Consider the following 27,491-nt stretch of genomic DNA (forward strand, 5'->3'; position numbering starts at 1 on the left):
GGAGGTAGGACGCGATTCCCCCGGGAGCCAAGAAAGATCCTCAAACCTGTGTCTTACGCGCACTGCTCCCACAGCGCGGCACGTCACGGGCCCAGCCCAGTTGTCACCCCCCACCAGCATCCCCGCTGGTAAGCAAGAGCCCCTTCCCGTGCCCACCACCGCCCTCCCTGTCCTCCACAGCCACATCCAAACCATTTTCTGCCTTGGCATGGATTCAGCTTTATTGCACGTTCTGCGAAGTCGCAGCCAGATCCACAACCAGGTGGTCTGGCAGCAGGAAAACGAGGGGGCTCTCCTGCCCCCTCCTAGCGTCCGAGACACTCCAGCGCAGGCGGGACAGGCTGTGCAGGAAGGGCAGTGTCCTGGGCCGGCGCCACCCCGCGTCCCTGCGAGGTGGCAGGAGGGCTCAGCGGGATGGAGGTGCCTCTCCGCTCCGGCTCCAGGCGACCTGGGGTGGGAGAAGGCCTCGCAGGCAGGATCGGACTGCAAAGTGGGCAGCTGGTCCAGGCTGAGCCCCTCCTCACAGAGCCCAGAGCCCTGCGTCACTGCCCGGAGCTCCTCAGGTCCCACGCGGTGCTTGCAGAAACCCTGGTCCCCAACGCTACGGTGGTGGCAGGAAATTGAGGACAGCAGCGATGAATTCTTCAAATTTATCCTGATGGACTATGTGGCCTGCACCTTCAATGTACTGGACATCCGCCTTGGGGAAGAGGCGCTGGATCTCCGGGTAGTCTTTGGAGCTGCAGGACAAGGGAACACACACACCATGGGAAGCGTGGTCAGAGGTCTACCCAGGTGTCTTCCCTCAGCCTCCCCAGGCAGAGGGGGATCCCAGGTCTGACCACGTCCCCGTCCCTGCTGGGAAAGCCCGGCCCTGCCCCCAGGTTCCCCCTCGCTCTCCAGCGCGTTGGTGTCACCGGCTGCTGGAGGCACAGAGCTCGCTCCAGGACCTTCCCCATCTCGGGGGCTTCTTCCCACCCTCGGCAGCTGCAGAAGAGCACAAGGGGTCAAACCGCAGACTTCGAACCGCTTCTCTCCAGTCCCACCTGATATAGGGCGAGTTGGATCCTCCCAAGAAGAGCGCAGGGCCAGGATACGGCTTGTGGAAGACGGGGAAGTTCATGATATCTGCCAAGTGGTTGGAAATAGCCTCCAGGTTCACCCGCCAGACGTAGCGGCCCTCCATCTCCACCAGGTTGGTGAGGAGGAACTGTCTCAGCTGCGGGAGCTGCCACGAAAGGAGATTGTACACTCTTCAGTAAGAGCAACAAGCCCTCATGATGTCCCGGCACCCTCCGTCCTCCCCTCCACCCCCTTCTGCCCGTCTCCCACGCTGTCACACTCGCCATCACCTCTGCAGCCCTGGTGAGATGTCCTCCAGCTGCCCAGGACAGCGGCGAGTGAGCAGGGGTGGAAAGAGTCTCGTGGCCCTGAAGCCCTGCGCTCCGGTCCCAGGCACAGGCTGGGAGCAGAAGCTCCGTCCAAGGAGTGGGATTTCCTACCTGGACCACCGGACGCAGCTGGTCGTCAGCCAGCTGGCGGGCCGCAGAGCGGGACAGACCATCCGGGATCTTCACCGACTTCATGGCAGAGACGTAGGCAGAGAATTCGGAGACGGGTGCGGTTGAGACGGGACTAACGTCTACGGAGATGAGGCGCTCCACCAGGTCTGGCTGGGGACACAAGCAGGGCAGATGGACGCCAGCTGAGATCGCCCCAAGCGGGACCGGGCACAGGGCTCCGCTCCCACCCAGACTCCCTGGAGGCTTTTAGCTCCCTCCTGCCTCAGTAGGAAGCTCCACGTGCCCTTCCCCGAGTTCCCGTCTCCCCGTGTCTTGGCGCAGGAGATCCCCAAGCTCCCTTGCGATCAGTGCCGGAGGGACAGGGCAGAGCGTGGGCTGGTGGACAGAGACTTGCTCCTGCTCCCGCAGCCTGGCTTACAGCTCTGAGCGGGACAGCACCCCCGACCCTGACGGAGAAAAGCCACCCCCTGCGGGGCTGTGGGCAAGGCTGGCGCCGGTGAACAGCCCCCACTGGTACCACCCCCCTTCCTACAGCCTCCTGCTCCAGGACCGCCCCCCCGAGCCCGCTCCCCCCCACCAGCCCCGGGAGCCCTGCGCCTGCCGACCCGCTGCAAGGCCAGCGTCATGGCCGTCTTGCCCCCCATGCTGTGTCCCAGGAGGATGCACTTGGTGATGCCCAGGCGGGTCAGGAGGTGCTGCACATCCAGGCTCATCGCTTCGTAGGTCATCAGCGGGCTGTGGGGGCTGCCGCCGTGGTTCCGGGCGTCCAGCGTCAGCACCTGCCTGGGCAGGGGCACCGTGTCACCCCAGGCCCGGGCACCACCCGCCCGTGACCCCCCTCCTTGGGGCGCCGCGGCCTCCCCCCACCCGGGGCCTCACCTTGCCGCTGCCGCGGCGCACCAGCGCCTTGGCCACCGTCTGGAAGTTGCCGCGGCTGCCGAAGAGCCCGTGGAGCAGCACCAGGGGCGGCCGGTCCCCGCGGCCCCCCGCCTCCACGTGGGACAGCGGCACCGCGCTGCCGGGGAGAGGGTCGTATGGGGGCGTGGCCAGGGCGCAGGGGCGGGGCATCGGGGCGGGGCGAGGGGCGGGGCGAGGGGCTGGACAGGGCTGGGGGTGGGGCCAAGGGCTGCCCTGCTGGCAAAGAGGGCGGGGTGGCGGGGGGATGAGGGCGTGGCCACGGCCAGGGGGCGGGGCCGGCGTCTCGGCCCCGCAGGCGAGGCCGGCCCCCCGTGGGGGGGGAACAACGGCACAGGGGAGGGGTTAACGCCGGGGGGGCGGGGCCCAACCCCGGGTAACGGCCCCGCCCCTCCTCTCGGGACCCCTCCCGCCGCCCCCGCTCGCGCGCGGCCGGGCCCTTACGTCACCACAGAGCGGGCGGCGGCGGCGGCGGCGGGCGGCGGGCGGGGGCGCAGCCGCCCTGGCGGGGCGGGGGCGGGGGCGCGGGGCGGTCGGCGGAGCATGATGGCGGCGGCGGCGGCGGCAGCGGCGGCGGCGGGGCGCGGGCCGTGACGCAGTGCGCGCGGGCGGCCCCGCCCCGCCCCGCCCCGCCGCCGCCGCCGGCGGGCTCCCCCTGGCGGCGGGAGGGCGGGCCCCCTACCGGCGGGTGTCGGGTCCCTCGGCGGCAAGGTCAGCGCCCGCCCGCGGAGCCCGGGCCCCGCCTGCCGCCCCCCGGGCCGGGCAGAGCCGGGCGGGACCGCCCCGCCGACGGGCCGCCGATCCTTATCGCGGCAGCCAGCGGGCGGCCGGGCGCGGCGGGGAGCGGGGGGGGGGAGGCAGGGCCGGGGGGAATTTGAGCCGGGCGGATCGGCTGACTGCGAGCGGGGCGGCGGGGGGGGGGGCCAGGCGGGCTCCAGCCGCCCGCCGCCGCCGCCGCCGCCGCCGCCCGCAGGTGCATCCAGGGCCGCGGGCGACAGAACCCTGCCGCTGCCGCCTGCCCGCGGGCAGCGCTGTCCCGAAAGCTGCCCCAGGCCCCCGGGCGGGCAGCGGGGCAGGCGGCACCCCCCGCCCCCCGGGCGGGCTGCAAGGCCGCTGGGGAGCCCGCTCAGCCCCCGCTGCCCGCTCGGCCCCGGGGCAGCGCGGCATCTGGCCGTGCGCCCGCAGCGGCTCCTTCCCCCTTTGTCCCTGCCCGCTGGAGCGTGGCGGGGAAGGCGGGTGCCGTGCCCGGCCGGGCCGGCGGGCCGTGCCGAGCCGAGCCGAGGCGGTGGGAGCGGTTGTGCGAGGCGGCCTCGCCCCAGCCGCTGCTCTGGAGGAGGGGGGCAGCGCCCCGTGCTCCCCTCCGCCGAGCCAGACTTTGGACCGGGCAGGCAGGGAGTGCCGCCGCCGGATTTCGGCGGCTGCCCCGCTGCCTGCCGCCCCGCCGGCTGCCGAAAAGCTGCCCCCGAAAGGGGAGGGGGGCGACCGGCCCTCCCCCAGCAGAGACCCCCGGGGTTTGGGCGTGGAGGGGGGGGAGAGGGGCTGCGGCATGAGACACACGCCCGCCCCCGTCCCCAAACCCGGCGCCGCCGGGGTGCTGCCGTAGCGGAGGGTGTGGGGTGGCTCCGGGGGGTGGGGGGGGGCGTAGCCCCGGCTCCCCCTACCCGCTGGGATCCTGCCCCCCCCCCCCCCCCCCCCCCCGCTCCAAGGATACTCGGGGCTACCAAAACAGGACACGTTTATTGACAAATGTAACCGGTACAGACCACGCGTAACAGGGACAGACGGTGCCCGGCCGGCGGCGATGGTGGGGGGGGGGGAGCACCGGGGAGGGGGGCACCGTCCCCGTCCCCGTCCCCATCCTGTCCCTTCGGCGTGGACAGGGGCACGCCGGGCGCCGCTTCTCCCGCCGACCCGAAACCGCCTCTTGTTTAACCGAAACCGTCTCTATTTACACAGCCCGGCCCTGACCCCGCGGCCGTCCCCGTCCCCTCCTTCGCGCCCCCCTCCCCGCTCCGGTGCCGCCGTCCCCGGTCCCCGTGGGGGGTGATGAGGGTCCCGGGGTGGGGGTGTGGGATGTCAGGGGGTGCCGGGGGGGTGCCGGGGGGGGCTCAGACATAGTTCTTCTTGTCGTAGCTGGTGACGGCGGAGCGTGGGGCGGAGTAGGCCACCTTGCCGGTGGGGTACCTGTCGTCTTTGGGGGGGCAGGAGCAGCAGAGCAGGGCCCCCCCCAGCAGCAGGAGGGCGGAGGCCGCCCAGCCCACGTAGAGCGAGGTGCCCAGCTCCCGCTTCTGCGCGTCGAGCACCAGCGGGTTGTAGAAATCCCGGATGATGGTGTTGGCCGACCAGGAGACGGGGATGAGGGTCATGACGCCGGAGAGGAGGAAGATGACGCCGGAGACGATGGTGATCTTGGCTTTGGTGCTCTCGTCCTCCACGCAGCGGGTGCACTGGGCGCCCACGATGGCCACCAGTAAACCCAGGACGGCCAAGACGATGGCCACCACCAGGAGGGCGCGGGCGGCTTGCAGGTCCTGCGGCAGGGCCAGCAGGGAGTCGTAGACCTTGCACTGCATCTGCCCCGTGCTCTGCACCACGCAGTTCATCCACAGCCCTTCCCAGATGATCTGGGCCGTCACGATGTTGTTACCGATGAAGGCCGTCACCCTCCACATGGGCAACGCGCAGCAGAGGATGCAGCACAACCAACCCAGCACCGACAAGGCCACCCCGCCGATCTCCAGCCCCATCGACATGGTGGCTGGTTCGCTGCCGCGCTCCGGACGATGGCGGAGAAGAACCCACGGACCGAAACCGTCGCCGTCACCTGTCGCCGCTTGCAGCCCTTGGGGGATCGGCTTACACCTGGGTGCACCTGCGCTTATAAGGGCTGGCGGGGCCAGCTCAAGCGCCCGCCCGGGGTGGGGTTTCGCTGCTGGACGCTCCTCTCCGCTCCTCCGTCACCGTCACCCGCGTCCCACACCCTCCCCTTTGTTTGCAGAGATGGCGCCGGGTTACCGGAGAAGGGCGGGAGGGAGAGAGACGCCACCTGCCACGGCCATCCCCTTGGTTTCGGGGCGATGAGTGCCGGGAAGCATGGCCACCATGCTCATTCGGACCCACCGAACCCCCTTGGGGACCTGGAAAACCCTCGGCTTCACCATTCCCCCCCAGAGGTGCCAGCGGGTCAGGGTTTGGTTTATTTCTGGAGCGCCTTATCAGTGCTCACGTTTAACCAGGGTTCGGCGAACGCCGGGCACCTTTGCGTTGCCGTGCAAAGTGCAACCCCTTTCGCCATGCGGTGATGCTTTTTGCTCTGGCACCGCCGTCCCAGGGGACCCATGGGCACTCCCTGCCCGGCAGGGTGGGAGCAGGAGGGGGCCGGGCGGGGGGGTCTCCCCCCCCCGCCCGGCCCCCTCCTGCTCCCACCCTGCCGGGCAGGGTGCGCCGGCGGGGATCCCCTGACCGGATGATAAATATCTGTACTCATCCTGCTCAAGTATTTTGGCCTTGAAGGAAGCAGATAATGTGTGTAACCGCCCCGGCAGCGTCACCTCGTCAACCCGAGCGGGCAGCCGGTGAAGGGAAAAAAAAAAACAAACAAGGCAGGTGCAGGCAGGCTGCCGGATTTCATGCTCGGACCCGGCAGCGGCAGCCCCCACGGCTGTGGGGTGCACGTGTGTCCCCCATCAACCGTCCCCCCCAACCTTGCATGCCGGTGGCGGTGCTGGCATTTCCAGCACACCCCCCCACCCCAGGAATGCGGTCGCCGGTCCCCGCCGGACACAGGCTTGCTCCTGCCTGTTCCCTGCCTGTGCCGAAATCTCCCTTACAACTTATTAACTACTCAAGAGCGCGGCAGGATGCTGGCAGCCGGTGCTGCGGAGAGATCCCTCCCTGCTTGGGCACCCGAGGCGGGGAGCCCCGCGTCTGCTTGGCTGTACCCCGCAGCACCCCGACACCCCATAGCCAGAGCCATCGGCTTCGGATGTCCCACAGTGCCCCGAAACCCCGTATCTGGCTGGGTCAGCTTCTGCTGCCCTGCAGCACCCTGAACCTCCATAGCCAGTGGGGTCAGCCTCTGCCACCCCACAGCACCCTGACACCCCATATCTGGCTGGGCCAGCTGTTGTCACCCTGTGTCACCTGTGTATCCACCCGGGTTGGCCTCCAGCCCCTTGCAGCACCCTGTATCTGACCTCCACCACCCTGTGACGCCCCGTATCCAGCCAGGTTAGCCTCTGCCAACCCGTGGCATCCCCAAAATACCCTGTGTCTGGCCAGGTGGGCTTCTGCCACCCCATTGTACCCTGATCACCCCCCCCAAGGGCACCCCAAGCCCCCCCACAGCCAGCCAGGGTCGGTGGCTGTGGGGGTATCCAGGGGTGACCCCGTACGTGCTGCTGAGGGGGAGCCCATGCAAGCAGCACCCCAGGGACTTGTGCCCTTGCTGCTGGGGGGTGCTGGGTGTCCTGGCCCTCGGGGGCACCTTGGGGTGCCCATGATGCCAGTGCTGCCGGCAGGTGACGGTGGGTACAGGGCCAGGCCTGCCGGGGTGCCGCTGGCACTACACTGCCACCCCCAAACAGAGCGGGGTCTGGGCTGGCCGAGGGCCCCCCAGGTCCGCAGGCAGGGGTGCCGGCAGTGCACACCTCAGGCAGGGCTGTGCCAGCGGCCCTGGGGTGCGGGTGCGCACAGGCGCACAGATGCACGTGCGCGCGCACACACACACAAACTCACACCCCCCTCTGCCGGCAGGGACACCCGGACATGCAGCTGCACGCGCAGACAGACAGACACACAGACAGACACATGCACACAGACGGAGGCGAACAGGCACACGATGGTGGTACGGGTGCACACACGCACACCTCAGAGCGCACACACGGCTGCAGATACACCAGCACGTGCACCCACAGCACAGACACACACGGCTGCAGGGGCTGTGGGGCAGGGAGGTACACCGGGCAGCGCTGTGGGGCAGGGGTAGGGGCAGGGTTATTCCACAGGCAGGGATGTGGGGCAGGAGGATACCGCAGGCAGGGGCGTGGGGCAATGGGGATACCCCATGCAGGGGTGTGGGGCAGGGGGACACGCCGGGTAGGGCTGTGGGGCAATGGGGATACCCGAGATAGGGGTGTGGGGCAGGGGGAGATACCCCCAGGTAGGGATGTGGGGCAGAGGAAGAGGGGGATACCCCAGGCAGGTGCATGGGGCAGTGGGGATACCCCTGGAGTAGGCACTACTGCGGCAGGGATGGGGTGAGACGGGGCAGGCGAAGCACTGCAGCCCCCAACCCTGCAATCAGAGCCCCACACGCCGCCTCCCCGCTTCGTCATCCCAAATTGCCCAAAGTACAGGCTGCGCGTGGTGCCGTGCCGGCCTGGGGCAGCCGCTGCCGCCTGACTCACGACGGAGGAAGGGGCAAATCACCGGGGTTTCGGGGTGCTGGCCGCCACTGTGTGCTTCAGGACGCGTTCTTGTGGCGAGCAAACCGGCTTGCCGGTGCTTACCGAAAACAGCCAAGCGGGGCCAGGGGTCCTGGGAGCATCCCCATCCCTCCTGCTGCTGCGTCCCCCACCCTGATGAAGCCCCTCTGCTCTCCTCCTGCAGCTGGGAAGGGATGGGGAGCATCACCTGCAGCAGGTCCCCCAGCATGGGGACAAGGTGGGGTGGCCGCATGGAGCCACTGGTGACATGGGGATAGGTTTGGCCCCCCCCCCCCGCGCCCCCGTGACGTGGTGACCCTGGACAAAGGTCAGACCCAAAGGTCACGGGAGCATCTCTGGTTTGGTGGCCCACGCTGCGGGAAGGACACCTGCGCTGGCGGGGGGGACACACGACGACACCCACTGCAGACATCCCCCCGATCCCCACTGTGTACCCGGCACCCCCGGGGGGTGAGCAGGAGGTGACAGCAGAAACCGCCCCAGGCGCTGCGGGGCCGCGTCCCGCTCATGTGCACCCAGTAGCCGGCGCAGGGCTTGGGGTGTTCCCTCTCCCCTGCGGTCTCAGGAGTGACGACGTGTTTCCCCCCCCCGGGGGAGCTGGGCCGGGGCGGTAAATGCTGCCTCGGCTGCTTATATTTCAGGCGTGGGGCTGCTGGCTCTGCCCTGGCCAGGGCACACAGGCAGCCCATTGTTGAAGCCCCTTCGGCAGCGGCGGAGAGCAGGTAAGGCGGCTCTGAGCATCAATGGTAGCTCTGTCTGCCGGTGGGGCGGGGATGGAGGTGCCGGCAGCGCCGGCGCCCAGCCGGCACATGGGGAGCTGGGGGGGGGGCGGCAGGGGGCATGGTCCAGCGGGACCTGGCAAGGGGCTAGCAGCTTGCCCGGGGGGATGCCGGGACGCCCGAAACCTCAGCATGTCCGGGGCATCCCCACCCCGACGGCTTCGGATCAGCTTCCCTGGGGCTTTGCCGCAGCATCCCACTTCCTCCGAGCATCGCCCGCGGGGGGACCCCCACTGCGCCACTCGCATCCCCCTTCCTGAGCCGTGGCCGTCGTCTCCCCCATCCCTTCGACAACCACCTCGGCAGCACTTGGACATATTTTCCTCGTTCAGAGCCCCTTGTTGCTCAGCAAATTGGGCAGGGCTTTTATTTTTGGAGTGACTTCAGGCTGAGGGTCCCGTTTCTCGCAGCAGCTCTTGCTGCCCGGCGGCTGCGTCCCCCTGGGGACCCCACCGCTCCCGGCGCATGGCTCCTCTCCTGCCGAGCCGATAAGACTTTGCTTTCCCATAGCGGGAAACAACCTGACTCTGCATATTTGAGCTGGTCGGGGGGGTTTTATGTTGGGCAAGGACTTTTTTTTGGGAACATTCAGTCTCTGGCCTGCCGGTAACTAACACCCGGCCACCGGCAGGGAGAGGCTGCCCAGCTCCGTGCCGGCTGAGCGGGAGGGCTGGCGGCCGTGCCTCGCTCGGCGCATGTAAAGCCGGAGATCCCGGCAGATCACCGCTTGCCAACAAGTCTCACCTGCTTTTTTGGGACCTCGAGGTAGCCGGGGCGTTGTATTCGTGCGCGGGTGCTGGGCGATGAGGGGCTCTCAGCTCGGCGGCGCGGGGCTGAGCCGGTGCTGGGTGTGTGAGTGAGGCGGGTATGTCACCCGTGTCCCGGGTGGGGATGTCCCCGAACCCTTTGGCGGAGGGTTCGTGCCCCGAGCCCTCTCCCCGCAGGGTGTCCTCTGCCCTGTGCAAGGTCAGGGCAGTGCAGCCTCCTCCGTGCACCTAGCGGTGCCCGGCATCGCGGTGACACCGGGTTTAATGCCGCCTCCCTGCCTGGGGATGGCCCCGCTGCCCAGCGGTGGGGCTGCGGCACGTCCCCATCCCGATGAAGCAGAGACAATCGGTGGAGGGCGTCTCCTGAGCCACGAAGGGCCGGTGGCCGATGTGCCGGGATGGGAGCTCTGCCCTCGCCAACCCTGTTAGCGTGCGATGGAGCAGGGACCAGATGGGTCTCCCCCCGTCCTGCAAATCCCGCTGGATTCGGGGCAGGGCTCCCACACCCGGCTGGGTGCTGGGGCAGGTGCCAGGGGGTGACAGCTCAGGATGGGACGAGCACTCCATTTTGGGGTGGAGGAGCTCCCTGTTGAGCGGGTGGGCTGTGGTCCCACCGCGGCATGTCCCTGCACCATGTCCCCTTGCAGGTGGCATCAGGACGAAGCTGGGGCTGAGGTCCTGCGGAATGCGTCCGGGCTTGGGCAGCTGGGATGGGGCTGTGGGGCTGGTGTCCATGCGGTGATGGCCCCAAACGGCGCGTGCCGAGGCGCTCGGCGGTGCCGTGGTCCCGCCCGTGCTGCACCAGCATCCTCTGGCTCAGTGCGTGTTGGTGACAGGGTGCTGCCCCGAGGGTCATCGGTTGCTCCTCCGCTCCCCGCCGAGCCCGCGTCCATCTGCCCTGCCGGCCGGCAGTGCCAGGGACACGGGGCTGGCTGTGCTGGCTGGCAGCGCGCTGCTGGGGGACGTGGGGAGGGGGCATGGGGGCTGTTTCTGAGTGGCAGCCGTCAGTTTGAATAGATGTCACGTTCCGGCTTTAATTACAGTAATTGGCTGTCGGAGGGCTGTGCTGGCGCCTGCTCTGGCTCCGAGGGGGAGCGTGAGTGGCTCGGCTGTTTGGATGCTCCACGCGCGGGGGAGTCCCTGTCCCTACCTTGCCATTTGTCCCTGGCTCAGAGGCATGTCCCCACGTGCCTGCAGGGACACGGCCCATGCGAGGTGCGCACACACACGTGGGTGCATGCCTCTCTCCAACCCCAAATAATTTGGTGGTTGCAGCAGCCGGCTGGGAGGTGAAAGCCACGCTCAGCCTCAGGCAGAGTCCGGCCCCGGCAGGGATGCTCCGGAGCCCCGCAGATTAAAGGGAGCCCTTGACCACAAGGTTCCGGCCCCGGGGTGGGCACGCTGGTATGTGAGCAATGCGGGCGCTCCAGCAGGACAGACGGACAGACAGAGCATCACAGCGCAGCCGGGCGCCTGGGTGGCTCCTCTGGTGCAGGTCAGGCAGGCAGGACCCTGGCTCGTCCCCGCAGGTCAGGGTCTGCAGCAAGACCTGAGTCCCCGAGTGCCTGGGCTCTGCCCTGCCAGCTCCTGCTGCGCTGGGCACCGGCATCCCCAGCCCAGGTGCCGTTGGCATCCTCGTGGCACCACAGTGCATGGACCACCCGGCTCATCCCACTGCATTAGGGCACGATGCCTGGGGACGTCCCGGCGTGGGCAGTGACGGCTCTAGAGCCTGTCGCACCGAACAATTAGCACGAGTGATTGGATCGTATCGGTAACCCCAGTGAAAAACTTAGACAAACTTAGAAAAACTGAGATTATCTCAGGCCCTGTTATCTTTTCCAGAGGCCCAGGATTAAGCCGGGGTGGGGGAACGGTGCAATGTCCATCTGTCCGTCCTTGCGGTCTGTCTGGCCTCGTGCTGCACCTGCGCGGATGCTGGAGGGACTTTGGAGGGAGTGGGGAGGGGATGTGTGCAGGGGGGCTCGTGGATTAAAGGAGGAGAGGTTGGGCAGAACCCAAAGCATCAGCATCAGTGTTGGCATCGGCGTCGGCATTGGTATCGGCACAGCCTGGGCAGCGGGTACAGCCGGTTATGCCAAAGTGCTGCCAGCACCACGTGGCCCTGCCGGCCCCGCTGCCCTGCCTGTGCCTGGCACCCTGGTCCCCACTGGGGCAGTGGCGGCACTGGGACACCTCGGGGCCGCCTCTGCCCCATGCAGCCCTGACCCACCAAGCCTGGCCAGCAGTGCAGGCAGCGCCGGCAGCACAGGCAGCGGGACGTCGGCAGGGCTGGGACCGAGAGCTGCCGTGTGAACGCTGGCTCGGTGGCGGAGCACAAGGTGGGGTGGGTTTTGGGGTCTGCCCCCCCCTTGCCCCAGGCAGCGTTGTCTCTCCTCCGTGGGGAGCCGGCAGCCGCTCCAACCGGTTTGTGGGTCTGGGCGGTGACACCTCTCGCCCGAGGCCTGATGGAGGGTTGGGAAGAGCTGGTGCGGATGCCAAGGAACAAACAAGAGCCGCTTGTGTCCTGTCGGGCACGGAGCCCAGCAGCGGGGCAGGGACGGCATGCTGCTCCCCTGGCACAGGGCTGCGGTGAGCCGGAGGCTGCTGGAGCAGCCACCCCACGAGCTGGGGAGAAACTGAGGCACGAAAGCAAGGAGGGACCCCATCCGGGTGATGGAACAGGAGGCGCTGACAGCAGCGGCAGAGACATCCCGATGCCCAGACACCGGCTCTTCCCCTTCAGCAGCCCAGGCTGAGCCCCGGTGGCTGCCCTTGGCATCTCCTGCCTGCCCACGGGCAGCGGTGGGATGCACTCCCGCGCCTGGGTGGCCTGATCTCTGTCCCCTGCGTCCTCCTCCGTGGGAGCAGCCAGGATATTAAGTGTCGTCGCTGCGGGGAGAAATGCAAGCGGAGGAATCCCGGGAAACTGGTTTTACCCCTCCGTCCGGTGCCGGCGGCAGGACGGCGGCGGCGGCCGGCGCTCCTCCCTCGGCAAAGGCATATAATGCCTGCCATGGTCCCGGCAGCCGGCACTGCACTGCGGGAGGCTGGCAGGGGTGCAGGCAGTGAGCGATGGCCTCCATGGGGCTGCAGGTGCTGGGCATTGCCCTCTCTGTCATCGGCTGGTTGGCCTCCATCCTCTGCTGTGCGTTGCCCATGTGGCGGGAGACGGCCTTCGTCGGCAACAACATCGTGGTGGCCCAGATCATCTGGGAAGGGCTGTGGATGAACTGCGTGGTGCAGAGCACGGGGCAGATGCAGTGCAAGGTCTACGACTCCCTGCTGGCCCTGCCGCAGGACCTACAAGCCGCCCGCGCCATGGTGGTGGTGGCCATCGTCTTGGCCATCCTGGGCACCCTGCTCGCCGTCGCCGGCGGCAAGTGCACCAACTGCGTGGAGGACGACACCGCCAAAGCCAAGGTCATGATCCTCTCCGGCGTCATCTTCATTGTCGCCGGCGTCCTCATCCTCATCCCCATCTCCTGGTCAGCCAACACCGTCATCCGGGACTTCTACAACCCGATGGTCACTGACTCCCAGAAGCGGGACCTGGGGTCGTCCCTCTACGTGGGCTGGGCAGCCTCCGCGCTCCTGCTGCTGGGGGGGGGGATCCTCTGCTGCACCTGCCCCCCCCGGGGCGAGAAGCCCTACTCCGCCAAGTTCACGGCTGCTCGCTCGCTGCCAGCCAGCAACTACGTCTAGGAGCTGCTGCGCCTGCCTGGACCCCCCCCAGCCTCACCAGGGAGCCGGGACCTCCCAGGGCACCCCTGGCCTGCAGAACCCCCTGGCCAGGCTGGGGGCTGGCCGGGTGCTGGGGCGGGGAGGGCCAGGTGCCGGGGCGGTACGAGGGAGGGCAGACAGAGCTGCCTTTGTTCACCCGGGGATTGGAGCTGGTTCTTTAATCTCGGTAGAGACGGGGAACAGGGAGATCCTGTCCTGGCTGCCCCCCCCGGCGGGCATCCCGCTCCCCACGGAGCACCCAGCCGCGGCATCTTCTCCGAGACACCACCCGTTCCCCTCCCGGATCATCTCCTGGCTCCTGGTATCGGGGTGTGCCGTGCAGTGATGCAGCTCCCAGCGCTCCTGGGGGCCCGTCCCGCGGGTGGCACAGGGCTCTTGCCTGGTAAACCCCCCCAGGACGCGTCTCTCAGCATGGGTGGCGGTGTCGGTGGGGACAGCAAACCTGTCCCACGTGGTCATGGGGACGCGGCGGCTTTGCAAACCCTGGCAGGGTCTCGAGGGGCGATGGGGGCTCTTGCCTGCCTGTACCCTGAATTTTGACTTTGACCTACTTTTGGGGCTCGGAGCGGCTGTACAGAGGTGTGATTTCTTGTGGCAGCTCCCCGGGGTGGGGGCATCATTATCCTGGGAGTGGGAAGGCAGCGGCCGGGCTGGGAGAACCGGTCGGGGAGGCGGGAGTGGAGCGGGGCTGTGCACCCGCACGGACCTGACCCCGTCCCATGGGGTGTACCCAGCCCCATGGTCCCCCCTCGGCATCCCCCGACTGGGGTGGCCGGGACGGGGGCAGGAGGGGGTGGCTTGCGGTGCCCCCCCAGCTGTGCTGCTGTCTGTCCCCACATCGCAGCCTTCCCGCATTAAATGGCAGCTGCTCAGACCCCGCTGTGCTTCGTTTTCTTTACCCTCTCCAACACCCGCCTCGGTGGCGGGACAGCCCGGTGCTCCTGTGCCGCGGACCCCCATCCCCCTGAGATCCCCCAAATCTGCTCTCCAGAGCCTCCCATGATCCCAGCCGCCCCCTGACCCCTGCTCCAGCTCTGGCATCACCCATCGCTCCCCTCCCCGGGCCACCCTGGGCCCCTGCTCCCTGGGGGGTGACAACGGGTGCCTCTGTGGCATGATGCCCTGGCAGCACCGGACGCGGTGTCGGGGCTGCCCCACGCCTGTCCCGGCACGATCTTCCCACCTGAGCAGGAAGAAGGTGACGGGCGCCGGCGAGGGCGGGTCTGGGCGCGCTGGCCCTGGGGCCACCTGACAGCCCCGGCTGGGAACACCCCGGGGCCGGCGTGGGCAACGCTGGGTGTTTTGCCTATCTCGCTTCCAGCACGGCAAGCTGCGTGGGGGCGCAGCCAGCGCTCCACCAGCATGGGAACGTCCTGCTCTTGTGCCTCGGGGTGCGTGGGGACAACGGGTGATGCCGGCTGCCTGGCGAACGCGAGGCTGTGGGTGTCTCATCTGGGTCTGGGGGCTCGAGGGCTTCCAGCTCCCCCATCCCTTCGCTGGGAGTGGGAATGTTGGAAAATGCTCCCATGGCCCCGTGGTGCCGGTGGCCGGGTGGAAATGTGAGCGCGACGCTCCGGTGAGCATCCCTGCCGGGATCCACAGGGCCACCGCTCGTCCCCACTGCGGGCATTGTGCCCTGTTTTGGGTGTCCCTTGTGGTCCAGGTCCCACTGGCTGGGGAAGGGTGCCTGGGATGGCTTCTCATCATCCTGCCCCCCTGACCTCCCGGGAGGCTGATCTCCCTTCCTCTGGGAGAGAGAGACACTATTTTTGGCCCAAAGGGGCTTTCATGGACCAGGGGAGGCAAAGTCCCAGCACCGGGCGTCTGTCAAGATGCCAAGGGATGAAAGGTGCTGGGGAAGGAGTGGGGACGCAATGGGGGAGGAGAGGCCGGAGAAACTGAAACCGGGACAGGAGAAATCACGACGAAACCTCCTGCAAGTGCCGCGGGGTGTGCCGGGCACAGCCGATACCCCGCTGCTGCTCGGGGCTCATAAAAACTCAGCTGGTCCCGGCTGCTGAGCACGGGTGAAAGCACCCATGGGTGCACCCTGCCCCATGGCGGTACGGGGGCTCTGCTTTGCGCAGGGCTGAGCAGCGATTTGGACTGAGCTGAGGGCCACGGTGGCCGTGTGTGACCGTGGTGGAGCCATTGGCATGTCTGGCGTGTCCCCCCGTACTGGCCACCCCTCTTACAGGGGTGAAGCCTGCTGTGACCCCAGGCTCCGTAGCCCCTCGCTGGGGGTTTGCCCTCTCGGTGCTGCTCCCGGTGCGAAGGAAGAGCGGGTATCGCTGAAAGTGCTGAGCACCACAGCCAGGATCGGAGGCAGACCTGAGCTCTGACCCATTTCCAGCGCCCCAGAGAGGAAATCCCGGGTCCAAAGGGCACTGCAGCGCAGCTGCCAAGGGCAAAGCAAAACCTGCCCTTGAACGGGGAGCAGACGGTGCCGTGGTGAGGGCAGGGGGCTGCCTCGCCTGTCCGTGCCCCGCCGTGTGATGCTCGTGGCCAAGGAGGCTGAAGCACCAGCAATGGAGCAGGGCATGGGGTGGGCGCTGTGGGATGGCTGCCATGGCAGGACGCGGGGTGAGTGTAGGGGGGGGGGTGGGGTGCGGTCTGCACTTTGGAGCGTGCTGGGATGGGCACGGCGAGCCCCTTATCCTGCTCCCTGAAAGCCATCCCCTCCCTAACACTTGCCGTGCGCTTGGCCCAGCTGGGATGAGGTGATGGCGGGGGACTGCCCTGTGCCGTGGGGACATTGTAGGGGCTAACATGACACACGGGGGCTCCTGCACCTTGGCCTCCTTGGGACCTGGGTGTTCAGTGCCACACGTGTCCCCATGCCGTCCTGCAGCAATGCCCTGTGCCACGTGTCCCCATGCCGTCCTGCAGCAATGCCCCATGCCACACGTGTCCCCATGCTGTCCTGCAGCAATACTCCATGCCACGTGTCCCCATGCTGTCCTGCAGCAACGCTCCATGCCACACGTGTCCCCATGCTGTCCTGCAGCAACGCTCCATGCCACACGTGTCCCCATGCTGTCCTGCAGCAATGCCCTGTGCCACAGGTCCCCATGTTGTCCTGCAGCAATGCCCCGTGCCACACGTGTCCCCATGCTGTCCTGCAGCAATGCCCCGTGCCACACATGTCCCCATGCTGTCCTGCAGCAACGCCCCATGCCACACGTGTCCCCATGCTGGTCTGCAGCCCTTCCCATCCAGATGGCGACAGGATGCACCCAGCATGAAGGCCACGCTCTTCAGAAAGGCCCCTGGCTCTGGGGCCGTGTCCGTGACAGCTGTGCCCTGTCCCTGCAGGTGCTGTCGATGGCAACGATGACGATGCAGCTGGGTGGGCTGATACTGGCCGTGCTGGGCTGGCTGGGCTCCATCCTCACCTGCGCGCTGCCCATGTGGAAGGTGACGGCCTTCATTGGCTCCAACATCGTGGTGGCCCAGGTCTTCTGGGAAGGGCTGTGGATGAACTGCGTGTACGAGAGCACGGGGCAGATGCAGTGCAAGGTCTATGACTCCCTGCTGGAGCTCACTTCTGACCTGCAAGTGGCTCGCGCCTTGGTGATCACCTCCATCTTCGTGGCCTTCTTCGCCTTCCTCACCGCCATCTCGGGCGCAGACTGCACCCGCTGCGTGGATGACAAGAGCACCAAGACCAGGATCTCCACCATGGCAGGTGTCATTTTCGTGCTGGCCAGCATCATGCTGCTCATCCCTGTCTCCTGGTCTGCTAACAGCATTGTCAGCAACTTCTACAACCCCATGGTGCCCGAGGCCCTCAAGAGGGAGCTGGGGGCTGCCCTCTACATTGGTTGGGCCTCCAGTGCCCTCCAGCTCTTTGGTGGGGGCCTCCTGTGCTGCTCGGGACCCCCGTCCCAGCAGGACCCCTACCCCAAGAAGTACAGAGCGGTGAAGAGCTGCAGCCCGATGAGCTACGCCATGAAAGACTACGTGTGAGCGACCGCACCCGGGCGCCAGCCCAAGGGAGAGCACCACTGTCCCTGTCCTGCCTCCACATGCCACCCCCCCCTGCCCATGCGCTGCCTGTCCCCCCGCTGGCTGCACCCCCGGCATGGTCCTCCCTCCTGTGTCCTTCCCCGGTGCGCGGGGGCTGCGCTCGCAATGGACTATAAACATCTTGGTGCCACCGAGGCTGCCTGGGCTCATTTCGAAGGGGCGCGGTGGGGGGAGGACGGTGACGTGTCCTACGGGTGTCGCACCCTGCCAGCCTGCTGCCAGCCCAGGGGCTGCTGCCCCAGCGCCTGACACGTCCCCATGTCCCCACGAGGATGCGGCAGTGGTCAGCCATGGCGCTCCCCACGCATCCCCCAGCAGGGAAACTGAGGCAGGGAGAGGGTGCTAAGAACCAAGAGGGGCACGGGGGGACACCAGGCTCCCACAGCTCAGCCCTTTGAGCCCTCAGGGGCTGGGAGGGGACCCCAGAGAAAGGCCAAATCCCCCCCTGGCTCCTGGCTGCCCTCCCCTGCCCATGGCCCCCACTACTCCGGGAACGACATACGGCAGGCAGGCAGGCAGCGGAGGCAGGGGGTTTATTCAACAGCCAAGTGCAGGGATGGGGACAACCACGACCCCCAGCTGCCCAGGGGACAGTGCTGGGGACAAACAGGGGGAGAAGGGAGCAGGGCAGCTGCCCACAATGGGCGCAGGGACCCCAAGACCAGGGGGAACAATGCAGAGGGGTGACAAGAGCCACGGGGAGGGCGAGTGTGGGAGACGTGGGATGCCCCGGGGTGGGGGACGGGGACGGGGGGAGAGACACAGCCACCACCTCCTGCCAGGGAAGGGCTCCCGAGGGGAGGTAAGTAACCTGCTCCCCAGGGCCATGGGAACCGGACGAGCAGGAAGAGGTCTGGGGGAAAAGGAAAAAAAGAAATATCCCAGCAAGAGATTTGGGTAAAAAACTTCCCAAGGGAGCAGTGGAGGAGGAGGGGTGGAGGCAGCATGGCAAGGGGCTTGGGGAACAGGCTGGGCAGGCAATGCCAGGCGGCTCCTGGGTGGGGAGCAGCCACCGGCTCCTCAAGTCCCTTCTGGCCTCATTTCCCCCCCAGACCATTAACTACAAAGCTGTAGGAAAATGAGAGACTTAAGCAGCTGTTGCGGGATGAAAGGCCGATGTGGCGCTCGGAAAGCCCACCCGGGCTGGGCGTCGCGTTGGCACAGCTGCTCCTGGTTTGGTCTCCTGCACCTCAGGGCGCGCTGGGTTAACTCCTGGGGAGAACGAGGACGGGGGACCGCAGGATGTGGCAATGGGGACCCCTGGTAAAGACCACGGGGGTCTGGGGTGGGGAAGATGAAAATGGATCTAGATTTTGACCATGGCCACTTGGGAGGGCTCCTGGGGAGGATAAGGAGGAGGACCATAGGACGTGGCGATGGGGACCCACCTCCAACAGTCCCCAGGTAAAGATCATGGGAGTCTGGGGTGGAGAAGATGAAGGAGGATCCAAATTTTGACCATGAGGTCTGAGAGGTGGGCATGGCGGGGAGAAGACATCCCGGACAGGAGATGGCTCTGAACAGCCAGGTGGGTCTGCGAGATGTCATGGCGAAGACAGAGGCGTCAGGGACAGTACCCAAATGTCAGAGCTACGGGTGGTTCCCAGGAGACCCTCCCCACACTGAGGAGCAGGCAAGATCCCCAAGGGCCCAGACCTCGGGGGGAAGGAGCCGGGGAAGGGAACGGGGACGCTCCCCAAAAACGTTGTCACCCCGCAGCAGCCGCCCTGCTCCAGGAGGGGGTCGCTGGGCTGGGTTTTACAAGGGGCCAAGCGCTCAGCCCCCCCCTCCCCAGAGCCGCGTCGGCTCTCAGCCCTCCTCGAGGGGGGGCACGGGGCATTTCCGATAGACGTAGACCACCCCGGAGATGTAGCCGGTGCCCTGGGTGCTCTCCTCCTCGGAGGTGGCCCTCTCCCAGCGCTCCACCTCCTGGGCCAGCACCTTCCGCCAGGCTCCCTGCCTCTCCAGCCCCTCCAGCGTTGCCTCCAGCTCCGCCTTGTACCGCAGGTTCGAGGGGTTGCTCCTCGTCGTCAGGCAGAGGAAACCTCCTGCCGGGAGAGGGGACGGGTGACGCCGACGGCCGGTGTCCCCCGCCGGGGATGGCATCCCCTCGGAAAGAGGGGGGCAAGGGGAGGCAGTGAGACCCTGCTGGGTGTCATCCCGCAGGCCAGCGGGCAGGGGACGGGAAGGCCAGCGGGCAGGGGACAGGCAGGGGACGGGAAGGCCAGCAGGCAGGGGACGGGAAGGCCAGCGGGCAGGGGACAGGCAGGGGACGGGAAGGCCAGTGGGCAGGGGACGGGAAGGCCAGCGGGCAGGCCAGCGGGCAGGGGACGGGCAGGGGATGGGCAGGCCAGCGGGCAGGGGACGGGCAGGCCAGCGGGCAGGGGACGGGCAGGGGACGGGCAGGCCAGCGGGCAGGGGACGGGCAGGCTAGCGGGCAGGGGACGGGCAGGGGACGGGAAGGCCAGCGGGCAGGGGACGGGCAGGGGACGGGCAGGCCAGCGGGCAGGGGACGGGCAGGCCGTCACACCTGAGCACAGGCTGTCGTGCATCAGGAGTGCCACCGCCAGCTCCCGCCGCGTCCCCCTGCCTGAACCCTGCCGGCAGGCGGGGGCCAGGGACCGGGGTCCCCTCGCACGTCCCTGCCTGTACCTGGCAGCAGGGACAAGGCCACCTCCTGGCTGTGCCACCGGGCCAGCGCCCAGCCGGGGACCCACGTCCGCCGGGACCCGGTGTCCCCGTCCTGCCACCCCGGGGGTCCCGGCAGGGAGGGGACAGCGGGGGACACCCCCTCACCCGGTTTGGTGACACGGAGCAGCTCCGGCACGGCCGCGCTCGGCACCTGCCCCTCGCCCAGGGCCCCCACCACCGTCACGGCGTCGTAGTGCTCTGTGGGGACACGCATGGCGTCACCGGGGGGGGGACACAACACCCTCCGGGGCAGCATCCCCCCGCCCCCCCGGTGCCGGCCCGTTACCTGCGGGCGCGGGCAGGGGCTCCCGGCCCAGGACGCACGGCCGCAGCTGCCGGTAGAGGCCGGTGCTCCGCGCCCGCTCCAGCATCCCCGCGCTGCCGTCCACGCCGTCCAGACAGCGGAAGCCGCGGCGGTGGAGCTGCGGGGACAGACGGACAGACGGACACACGGCACCGTTAGCTCCCCGCCCCGCCCCGCCCAGCCCCGCCCGGTACCTCCCGTGCTACCAGCCCGGTGCCACAGGCCACGTCGAGCAGCCGCGCCTCGGCGGGCGGCGCGGGGAAGGCGAAGGCGAGCGAAGCGGCGGCCAGCTGCGGTGCCCGGTACTCCAGCGCCGCCACATCCTGCGGGGACACGGCGGTCAGCGGCGCCGGGGAGGGGAGGAGAGGAGAGCGGAACGGCCCCGGTCCCCCCGGCCCCGGTACCTGCTCGTAGCGGGCGGCCCAGCCGTCGTACAGCCGCAGGCGCTCGGGCAGCGCCGCGCCGCCGTGCACCGCCGCCACCCGCTCCCGCACCCCCGCCGGCAGCCGCATCCCCCGCCGCGCCGCGGCCCGGCCACGCCCCGGCCACGCCCCCCCGCGCCCCGTTAGCTCCGCGCCCCCGCCCCGGACACGCCCCCCCGCGCTCTATTGGCTCCGCGCCCCCGCCCCGGACACGCCCCCCGCGCCCCGTTGGCTCCGCGCCCCCGCCCCGGACGCGCCCCCCCGCGCCCAGTTGGCTCCGCGCCCCCGCCGCGGACACGCCCCCTTGCGCCCCGTTGGTTCCGCGCCCCCGCCCCGGACGCGCCCCCCGCCGCGCTCTACTGGCTCCGCGCCCCCCCCCGCCCCGGACACGCCCCCCGCCGCGCTCTATTGGCTCCGCGCTCCCGCCCCGGACACGCCCCCCAACGCCCCATTGGCCGCCGGGACTGCGCCGCCACCGCCTCCGACCCGCTCCGTTAGGGGAAACGGCGAGTCGGGCGCGACCAAGTGCGCCGGGGGGGGGGGGGGGGGGGAGGACCAAGTGGGCCGGGTGTGAGCAAGTGCCTCGGGGGGGCGCGACCAAGTGTCCTGGGGGGGTGACCAAGTATCCAGCGACGGTGACATGAAGTGCCCCGGGGGGGTGACAGCAAACGCCCGCGGGAGGTGACACCAAGTGCCCCAGGGCCACCGCTCTCTCCCTGCAGTGCCCTCCGGCCCCGTCCCAGCCCGCTGCTGCTGAAGGTCTGCTGCTCTGTCACTCGCAGGGGTCAGTCCTCCCTCGCGTCACTCGTGTCCCGGGCACGGTGACTGCTCCCGGGACAGGTCGCCTCCTGCCCGGCCCCTTGTCCCAGCCCCACACGGCCCTGATGCTGCGCTGTCACCTCCACGCCTGCGTCCGCATCTCCTTCTGCCACTCAGACCCATCACCCACTGGTGAGCGGGTGGTGACCACGCTCCTCTGCCACCTCCTGAACCCGCCCTGTCCCACCACGTGCAAGGGTGACATCCTGACGCAGAGCAGCTCTCCCAGCCCCCGGGGAAGAGGGCACCCACCGCCGGGGCAGATCCTTCACGTCCCGCCATGTCCACCCATCTCCAGCCGCCCAGCCGCGCCCATGGGGTGGTCATTCTGCGCTGCCCCTTGCCCATGGACGAGGTGTGCAGCAGCAGGCAGAGCTTGGGGACAGGGGACAGGAGCGTGGCTCTGAAGGAGGAAGAACATCTTGGCTATATCAAGTTTGGGTTTTGCTCACAAGAAGCAGGACAAGAAACGTGACTGAGTGCCAACACGACACGCAAGGAGGTGGTGAGGTGCCTTCTCGCTTGATCAGGTGCCCAGCATTCGTAACGTACCACATCCAGCTGATTAACGAGACACGTTCGTTAGCTCTTGGGTAGATAGGACCCCAGCTGGAGGTGCTCTCCATGGGAGGTCGCACGCTCGGTGCTCGGTGAGTCTCCGCTGCGTTGGGAGTGACTCTGTCTTCTGCTGAACCAACCTTTGATGTTGGTAGTGGAGGACGTGAGACAAGCTCTGGCTTGTGGGACCACCCTCAACTGTTGTGGCCCATTGCTTGGCTTCTGGCTTTTTCCAGGAGCGAACCAGGCAAATCCAGCTGCTAATTAACGACGGAAAGAAAATGAGGGCGCCCTGAAGGAGCTGGTGGCTGCCCCAAGGCCGCGCTGGTGGCTCTCATAGAATCATAGAATCATTGAGGTTGGAAAAGAGCTCTAAGATCATCGAGTCCAACCGTCAACCCAACACCACCATGCCCACTAAACCATGTCCCTAAGTGCCGCATCTACTCGTCTTTTAAATACCTCCAGGGATGGTGACTCAACCACTTCCCTGGGCAGCCTGTTCCAATGTTTCACCACTCTTTCAGTAAAGACATTTTTCCTCACGTCCAATCTAAACCTCCCCTGGCGCAACTTGAGGCCGTTTCCTCTCGTCCTATCGCTTGTTACTTGGGAGAAGAGACCGACCCCACCTCGCTACAACCTCCTTTCAGGGAGTTGTAGAGAGCGATGAGGTCTCCCCTCAGCCTCCTTTTCTCCAGGCTAAACAACCCCAGTTCCCTCAGCCGCTCCTCATCAGACTTGTTCTCCAGACCCCTCACCAGCCTCGTTGCCCTTCTCTGGACACGCTCCAGCACCTCGACGTCCTTCTTGTAGTGAGGGGCCCAAAACTGAACACACCTCCTGCTCGGCAGCTCGGGCAGCTTGATGATGCTCCTCCATTGTCCCCGGGTCCTCCTGGCCACCGCTCCGGCGGTGGCTGCTTCTCCTCCATCCAGCTGCTCCGGGTCCGGCAGCCCCGTGGGGACCCAGCCGCGGTCACGCGTGGGGGCTGGCTCTGCCCCTCGGCCGGGCAGTGCTGGCCGGGGACCTCGAGAGGGAGCCCTCCGCCTGCGCTCGGCCACCGCCGGCGTGGCACTGCCCCGCGCCCGCCGGGACCCCCGGCACCCCCGGCGGGCTCAGCCCCGACCGCCGCGCTGGCTCCCGGCGAGCAGCAGCCCGGTGTCACCGCCGGTGACATCCTCGGAGCATCCCTCGGGGGGGGTGGGGGTGGCAGAGGGGACGCGCGGGGCTGGGGCGGGCGGCGAAGGGGTCAGACCCACAAGAGCAGGGCTCTTCCCCACCCGCGGCCCAGGACACACGGACGGCTCCTGGACGGGGTCCGCGGGGGGCTGCAGCCCTGCGACAGCTCCTGCCACCGCACGCAGGAGCTTCGTCCCCTCTGCAGCTGCCGGCACGGGTCCAATCCTGCCCACCGTGCTCAGCACCTCCTTCCCCGGCGCTGCAGTGACCACCGGACGGCTTTGTGGCCGGGCCTCTGATAGCAGCTTTCGCACTCCCGACATGGTTTCCACCACTAATTGAAGCCTGACCTTCATTTACAAGATAAACCAGAGGCAGGGTACGACGCCAGCATTGCCCCCCCTCCCCCCGGCTCCACTGCCCTCCAAGCTGCAGCTGGGTCGTGCCTTCCCCGAGCCTCGACCTGCACGGATCCAGCCCCAAGTTAGCCAGTGCTTTTCCAAACACTGCCTTCCCGGGGCTGGCTCGCTCCTCCGTGCCACACACAGCTGTGCAAACAGCTTCGCCCCGCGTCACGGCGGCTTTGGGCTGGGTTGGACCCAGCACTGGCCAGCTGGGGTTTGGACCGGACCCGGTGCCAACGTCGGAGGACCCGGACTGTCCCCCAAGAGACTGGCGACGGGACAGTGGGGACCCCCACGAGGGGTGGCAGCAGGTTGTGGCAGGCTGGAGCTTCCCCGTGGCCGGTGCAGGTGCTGAGGCTGGACTTTGTCCCGGCACGTGGCCTGGCGCTGGAGGGCTCCCACTCGGGCACGTGCTGTCCTGCTGCCGCGGTGCAGTTCCTTGGGGTGCTGTCCTTGTCCTCTGCCTGGGGACAGGGGATCTGGCTGTGCCCTGGCTGTGCCGGCTGTGTGGGGTGCATCACCCCGTCCTGCTGGGACCCTGGAAGCTGGGGCTGGGCCAGCTCAGTGCAGCCACTGCGGTGGGGTGTCCCCATCACCCCTCAACGGGGAGGCTGGGGGGATGCACATCCTTGAAGCAGGGGCTTGGCTGGCCACCCCGAGCCCACAGACCTCTGGCATGACCTCGCCTGCCCTCCCTCACCAAGAAGGTGGTGCAGGAGTGGAAGGGCAGCTTCGGTGGGTCCCTCGAACCTGCCACTGAGCTGGGACAGGTGATGGCAAAGATGAAGTCTGAGCTGGGTTTGGATCCTCTGTGGGGCCAGGCATCTCCAGGTTGGGCTCTGCTAGCTCTAGCAATGTCATCTGCCCCTAACCTGCCTGCAGGTCACACATCCGAGCTGGTCCCGGACCCCTGGGTAATGTGTGCGGTGGCAGCTGGTACACCGGGCAGGTGGGCTTGCATTTCCCAGGGCTTGTGCAGAGCATCCCTGCCATGGCCTTGGCCCTCGGGGTGGGACTAACCCTGTCCCCTGGACAAACTGACACTGGAGGGAAGTCCCTAAGCCTCTCCATCAGGGTGGAGCTGTGGGATGCCTGGTGCCACAGCTGCGCAATACCCCAGAGGCTTGCTGGGTTGCCCACACGGCCGTGCATGAGCCCAGTGGCATCAATTAGTGATGGACAGACGGTCCCCGGCAAGAGCACAGAGGAAGGCGTGTGCGCAAGGCCTGTGTTTTTGTGGGCACCCCAACAGGTCCAGGTGGTTTGAGGTGATACCCGTCAGTGCCCAGCTGAGAGCTTGAGGCTGGTGGGGACCCGCATGGTGGTTTGGGCCCAGGGATGGCAAAGGACTGCTGCAGCGGAGGGAGCGCAGTCACACACATGGCCCTGTGTCCCGGGCCGTCAGCAGCCACGATGGCTGTGCTGGTGGGGTGAGGGATGGGACGCAGGCTGGAGGCTGTAGTGAGCGTTCCTGTTAGCGCCCTGTGCGTCCTGCTTCTGCTCCAAGCGGCTCCTGCCGGCATCGGCTGCTGGGAGCTCACAGGAGCCGCAGGCACGCCAGCCTGAGCCCAGCCGCTGCCCTGCCAGGGCTGCCTTGACACCCACATCAATCTCCAGTTTATGGAGCAACCAAACCCCTTCAGCTCATACTTTGCCAGCCCTCCCAGGTGCCCCCCCTCTGCTTTCCCCCACCCCAGCACCACAGCCCGATGCATCGCCCTGCCCTGGAGGTGCTCTGCCCCACACAGCCCTGTGGGACAAGGGCCCTGCAGGTCCGGGGTACCATGATGGCCAAAAGACCCCCCCCCCAGAGCAGCTCCGTGCTGCGCGGGGGGTTTGCACATGTTTCTCTGGTCCCAAATATTTGCACTCACGGGTGCTCGGAGCCTGGCACTTGGGTGTTTTCCAGCCCCTAGGTCCAACTGTGGGATGGACGTGTTCCCTGGGGTTGGGCAGGAGGACAGATGCTTGATGGCGCCAAGCTGGGGACTTGGCAGCTTCTGGACCAGGGGACTTCAGTCCACCGAGACCATGGTGGCTGTCACCAAAGGGTGTCAGGGTCATGGGCTGCATGTTTCATCTCCGTACCCTCTCCTTTCTCCACCTCCTTTGCGGTGTGGGGAGGATACCAGGGCCAGGGAATGTCCTCAGGGCACCCCAAGGCAGGCACAGCTCTGGGAAGGGACCCCTGATGGTACTCTGAGCTCTCTGCTACACATCCCCTGGGGCACTTGAGCCCCACACGATGTAGGATTTGTCCTGATGAAGTGGGGTGCTCTGTGGCTTGCCCCATGGCGCAGAGTTGGGCCACGAGCAGGACAGGGCAGGAAAACCCCATGGGGTGCCAGCCAGGTGGGACCTGGAGAGCCCCTGTGGGGAGGCAGAGGCAGGAGGGGGCATCTCCCCATGGCTGAGGAGGCAGCAGACAGCAGGACGGACAGGGTGGCTGGTGGGGTGTCACACATCAGCGCTGCCGTGGGCTGGGACGGCTCTGCGCTTGTGTGCTTGGAGGACGCAGCGTTTTCCTTTCCCAGCATCCAAACGTGGCCGGAGTCCATCAGCCCCTTAACTGTCCAGTCCTTCCCTAAGCCCCAGCCCTTTGGTGTCCAGGGACAAGTGGATTTTGCCCCCTAACACACACCACTCAGCACCACGAGCCCCCCCGGATCGCTGGGCTTCTGCCCGACTTCTCAGTTCGTAAATCCAAGCGTTGCTGTGATTGATGGCGGCCAGGGCTGCTGTCACTAAACCATCTGCACCGGCCCCTAACGCCCACATGGCTCATGACCAGGTAGCAAGAAGAGGCTGAGATATAAATCAGCGCGGCATGGCGCAGAGCTGGCCGGAGATCAGACCGGCGGAGCAGGCAGGCAGACTGGGGGAGCAGCTCACATAGCTGATTCATGACTGCTCGCATGGCTGGGAAGGGTTGTCCTCCTGCCAGCGAGCCACGCTGCCCCCGGGGACCTGATCTGGTTCCCGGCTGTGGCCTGCCACCCTGTTGGGCTCTGACCACAGCTGCTCCCCAGGGCCCGTGCGCAGGAGGACTTCTGTGCCACGCCAAGCACATCCCCAGACCACGGCGCTCCCACATCAGCCCCAGGCTCTGTACGTGTGTCACCTGCATCCCATCCTCCCTGCGCCCGCAAGACCTGGTGATCCCACCCCTCCTGCCCCCCCAATGCGCAGTGCTTCCACCCCTTATACACCCCCGATGCACGATGCTTCCACCCCTCCTGCATCCCCAGCGCATGGTGCTCCAAGACCCCTGCACCCACAACGTATGGTGCTCCCATCCCTCCTGCACCCCCAGGGCACAGCAGTCCCACGTCCGTAAGTCACGGGGGCACAGTGCTCCCACACTGGTGACATTCCCATTTGCTGCTGTCCCCAAACACCAGCAGCTCTGCTCGCAACGTGCGCCCTTTCTGCAGCTCTCGCCTGAGCACCCGCTGCCCGGCTCAACCTCCTCCTCACCACTGAGCAGCCCCACACAGACCGTGTCCTCGCAATGGACCCCACTCCCGTGCCCACCCCATGTTTCCAGCTGCACTTTCCCCCTTCCCCCTTGCTCCCTCTCGTTGTCCCCATTGCCACCTTGCTCTCTTCCCCTGACCAGGGACTTCCACTTCCCACCCTGGCCACGTCCAACACACCTTGAGAGCTTGCTCCCTCAGCTCAGCTCCCACCCACACCCATACATCCCCTGCCTGCTCTGTCACAACCCATCATGTCCGGTACCCGTTTTCCCTCCCTCGCAGCCCTTCCTGCAGCCAGGCACCCCACGCCGCCGCCTCCCTGCTCCCACGCCCACAGGCAGTGCCATTGCAACATGAACACCTCGGCAGACCTCAGCCCCGTGACTCAGTGTCCTTCGTGGGACAGCACCCTCGTGACTTGGCATCCC

At 67.4% G+C, this 27,491-nt stretch overlaps 5 protein-coding genes across 5 annotated transcripts; 2 read left to right on the plus strand and 3 right to left on the minus strand.

Annotated features, from left to right (window-relative positions):
* Window positions 1–194: 194 nt before the first annotated feature.
* ABHD11 (abhydrolase domain containing 11) lies at window positions 195–2,591 on the minus strand. The gene is made up of 5 exons (XM_076354898.1): window positions 2,403–2,591; window positions 2,129–2,302; window positions 1,503–1,673; window positions 1,047–1,228; window positions 195–740 (listed from the first exon to the last, which is right to left on the minus strand). The coding sequence occupies exons 1-5, from the start codon at window positions 2,589–2,591 to the stop codon at window positions 602–604; spliced, it is 855 nt and encodes a 284-aa protein (XP_076211013.1). The 3' UTR covers window positions 195–601.
* Window positions 2,592–4,156: 1,565 nt separating this feature from the next.
* CLDN3 (claudin 3) lies at window positions 4,157–5,266 on the minus strand. Its single transcript, XM_076354377.1, has one exon. It carries the CDS (start codon window positions 5,189–5,191, stop codon window positions 4,547–4,549), a length of 645 nt encoding a protein of 214 aa, XP_076210492.1. The 5' UTR covers window positions 5,192–5,266; the 3' UTR covers window positions 4,157–4,546.
* Window positions 5,267–12,338: 7,072 nt separating this feature from the next.
* CLDN4 (claudin 4) lies at window positions 12,339–14,049 on the plus strand. Its single transcript, XM_076354366.1, has one exon. It carries the CDS (start codon window positions 12,507–12,509, stop codon window positions 13,134–13,136), a length of 630 nt encoding a protein of 209 aa, XP_076210481.1. The 5' UTR covers window positions 12,339–12,506; the 3' UTR covers window positions 13,137–14,049.
* A 2,450-nt stretch (window positions 14,050–16,499) lies between these two features.
* LOC143168228 (claudin-4-like) lies at window positions 16,500–17,144 on the plus strand. The gene has a single exon (XM_076354444.1). The coding sequence runs from the start codon at window positions 16,500–16,502 to the stop codon at window positions 17,142–17,144; it is 645 nt and encodes a 214-aa protein (XP_076210559.1).
* A 578-nt stretch (window positions 17,145–17,722) lies between these two features.
* METTL27 (methyltransferase like 27) lies at window positions 17,723–20,711 on the minus strand. The gene is made up of 5 exons (XM_076354763.1): window positions 20,604–20,711; window positions 20,394–20,522; window positions 20,182–20,317; window positions 20,001–20,093; window positions 17,723–19,252 (listed from the first exon to the last, which is right to left on the minus strand). The coding sequence occupies exons 1-5, from the start codon at window positions 20,709–20,711 to the stop codon at window positions 19,014–19,016; spliced, it is 705 nt and encodes a 234-aa protein (XP_076210878.1). The 3' UTR covers window positions 17,723–19,013.
* Between the last annotated feature and the right edge of the window lie 6,780 nt (window positions 20,712–27,491).

The sequence above is a fragment of the Aptenodytes patagonicus genome, chromosome 17, assembly GCF_965638725.1.
Source record: "Aptenodytes patagonicus chromosome 17, bAptPat1.pri.cur, whole genome shotgun sequence".
Lineage (NCBI taxonomy): Eukaryota > Metazoa > Chordata > Aves > Sphenisciformes > Spheniscidae > Aptenodytes > Aptenodytes patagonicus.

Coding starts and splice junctions, on each gene's coding strand:
- ABHD11 (XM_076354898.1), bottom strand. CDS start 2,591: ATGCCCCGCCCCTGCGCCCTGGCCACGCCCCCATACGACCCTCTCCCC. Junction 2,303..2,402: donor TGCGCCGCGGCAGCGGCAAG/GTGAGGCCCCGG, acceptor CTGCCCAGGCAG/GTGCTGACGCTGGACGCCCG. Junction 1,674..2,128: donor TGACGCTGGCCTTGCAGCGG/GTCGGCAGGCGC, acceptor TTGTGTCCCCAG/CCAGACCTGGTGGAGCGCCT.
- CLDN3 (XM_076354377.1), bottom strand. CDS start 5,191: ATGTCGATGGGGCTGGAGATCGGCGGGGTGGCCTTGTCGGTGCTGGGT.
- CLDN4 (XM_076354366.1), top strand. CDS start 12,507: ATGGCCTCCATGGGGCTGCAGGTGCTGGGCATTGCCCTCTCTGTCATC.
- LOC143168228 (XM_076354444.1), top strand. CDS start 16,500: ATGGCAACGATGACGATGCAGCTGGGTGGGCTGATACTGGCCGTGCTG.
- METTL27 (XM_076354763.1), bottom strand. CDS start 20,711: ATGCGGCTGCCGGCGGGGGTGCGGGAGCGGGTGGCGGCGGTGCACGGC. Junction 20,318..20,393: donor CCGGGCTGGTAGCACGGGAG/GTACCGGGCGGG, acceptor CTGTCCCCGCAG/CTCCACCGCCGCGGCTTCCG. Junction 20,094..20,181: donor GCCCCTGCCCGCGCCCGCAG/GTAACGGGCCGG, acceptor GTGTCCCCACAG/AGCACTACGACGCCGTGACG.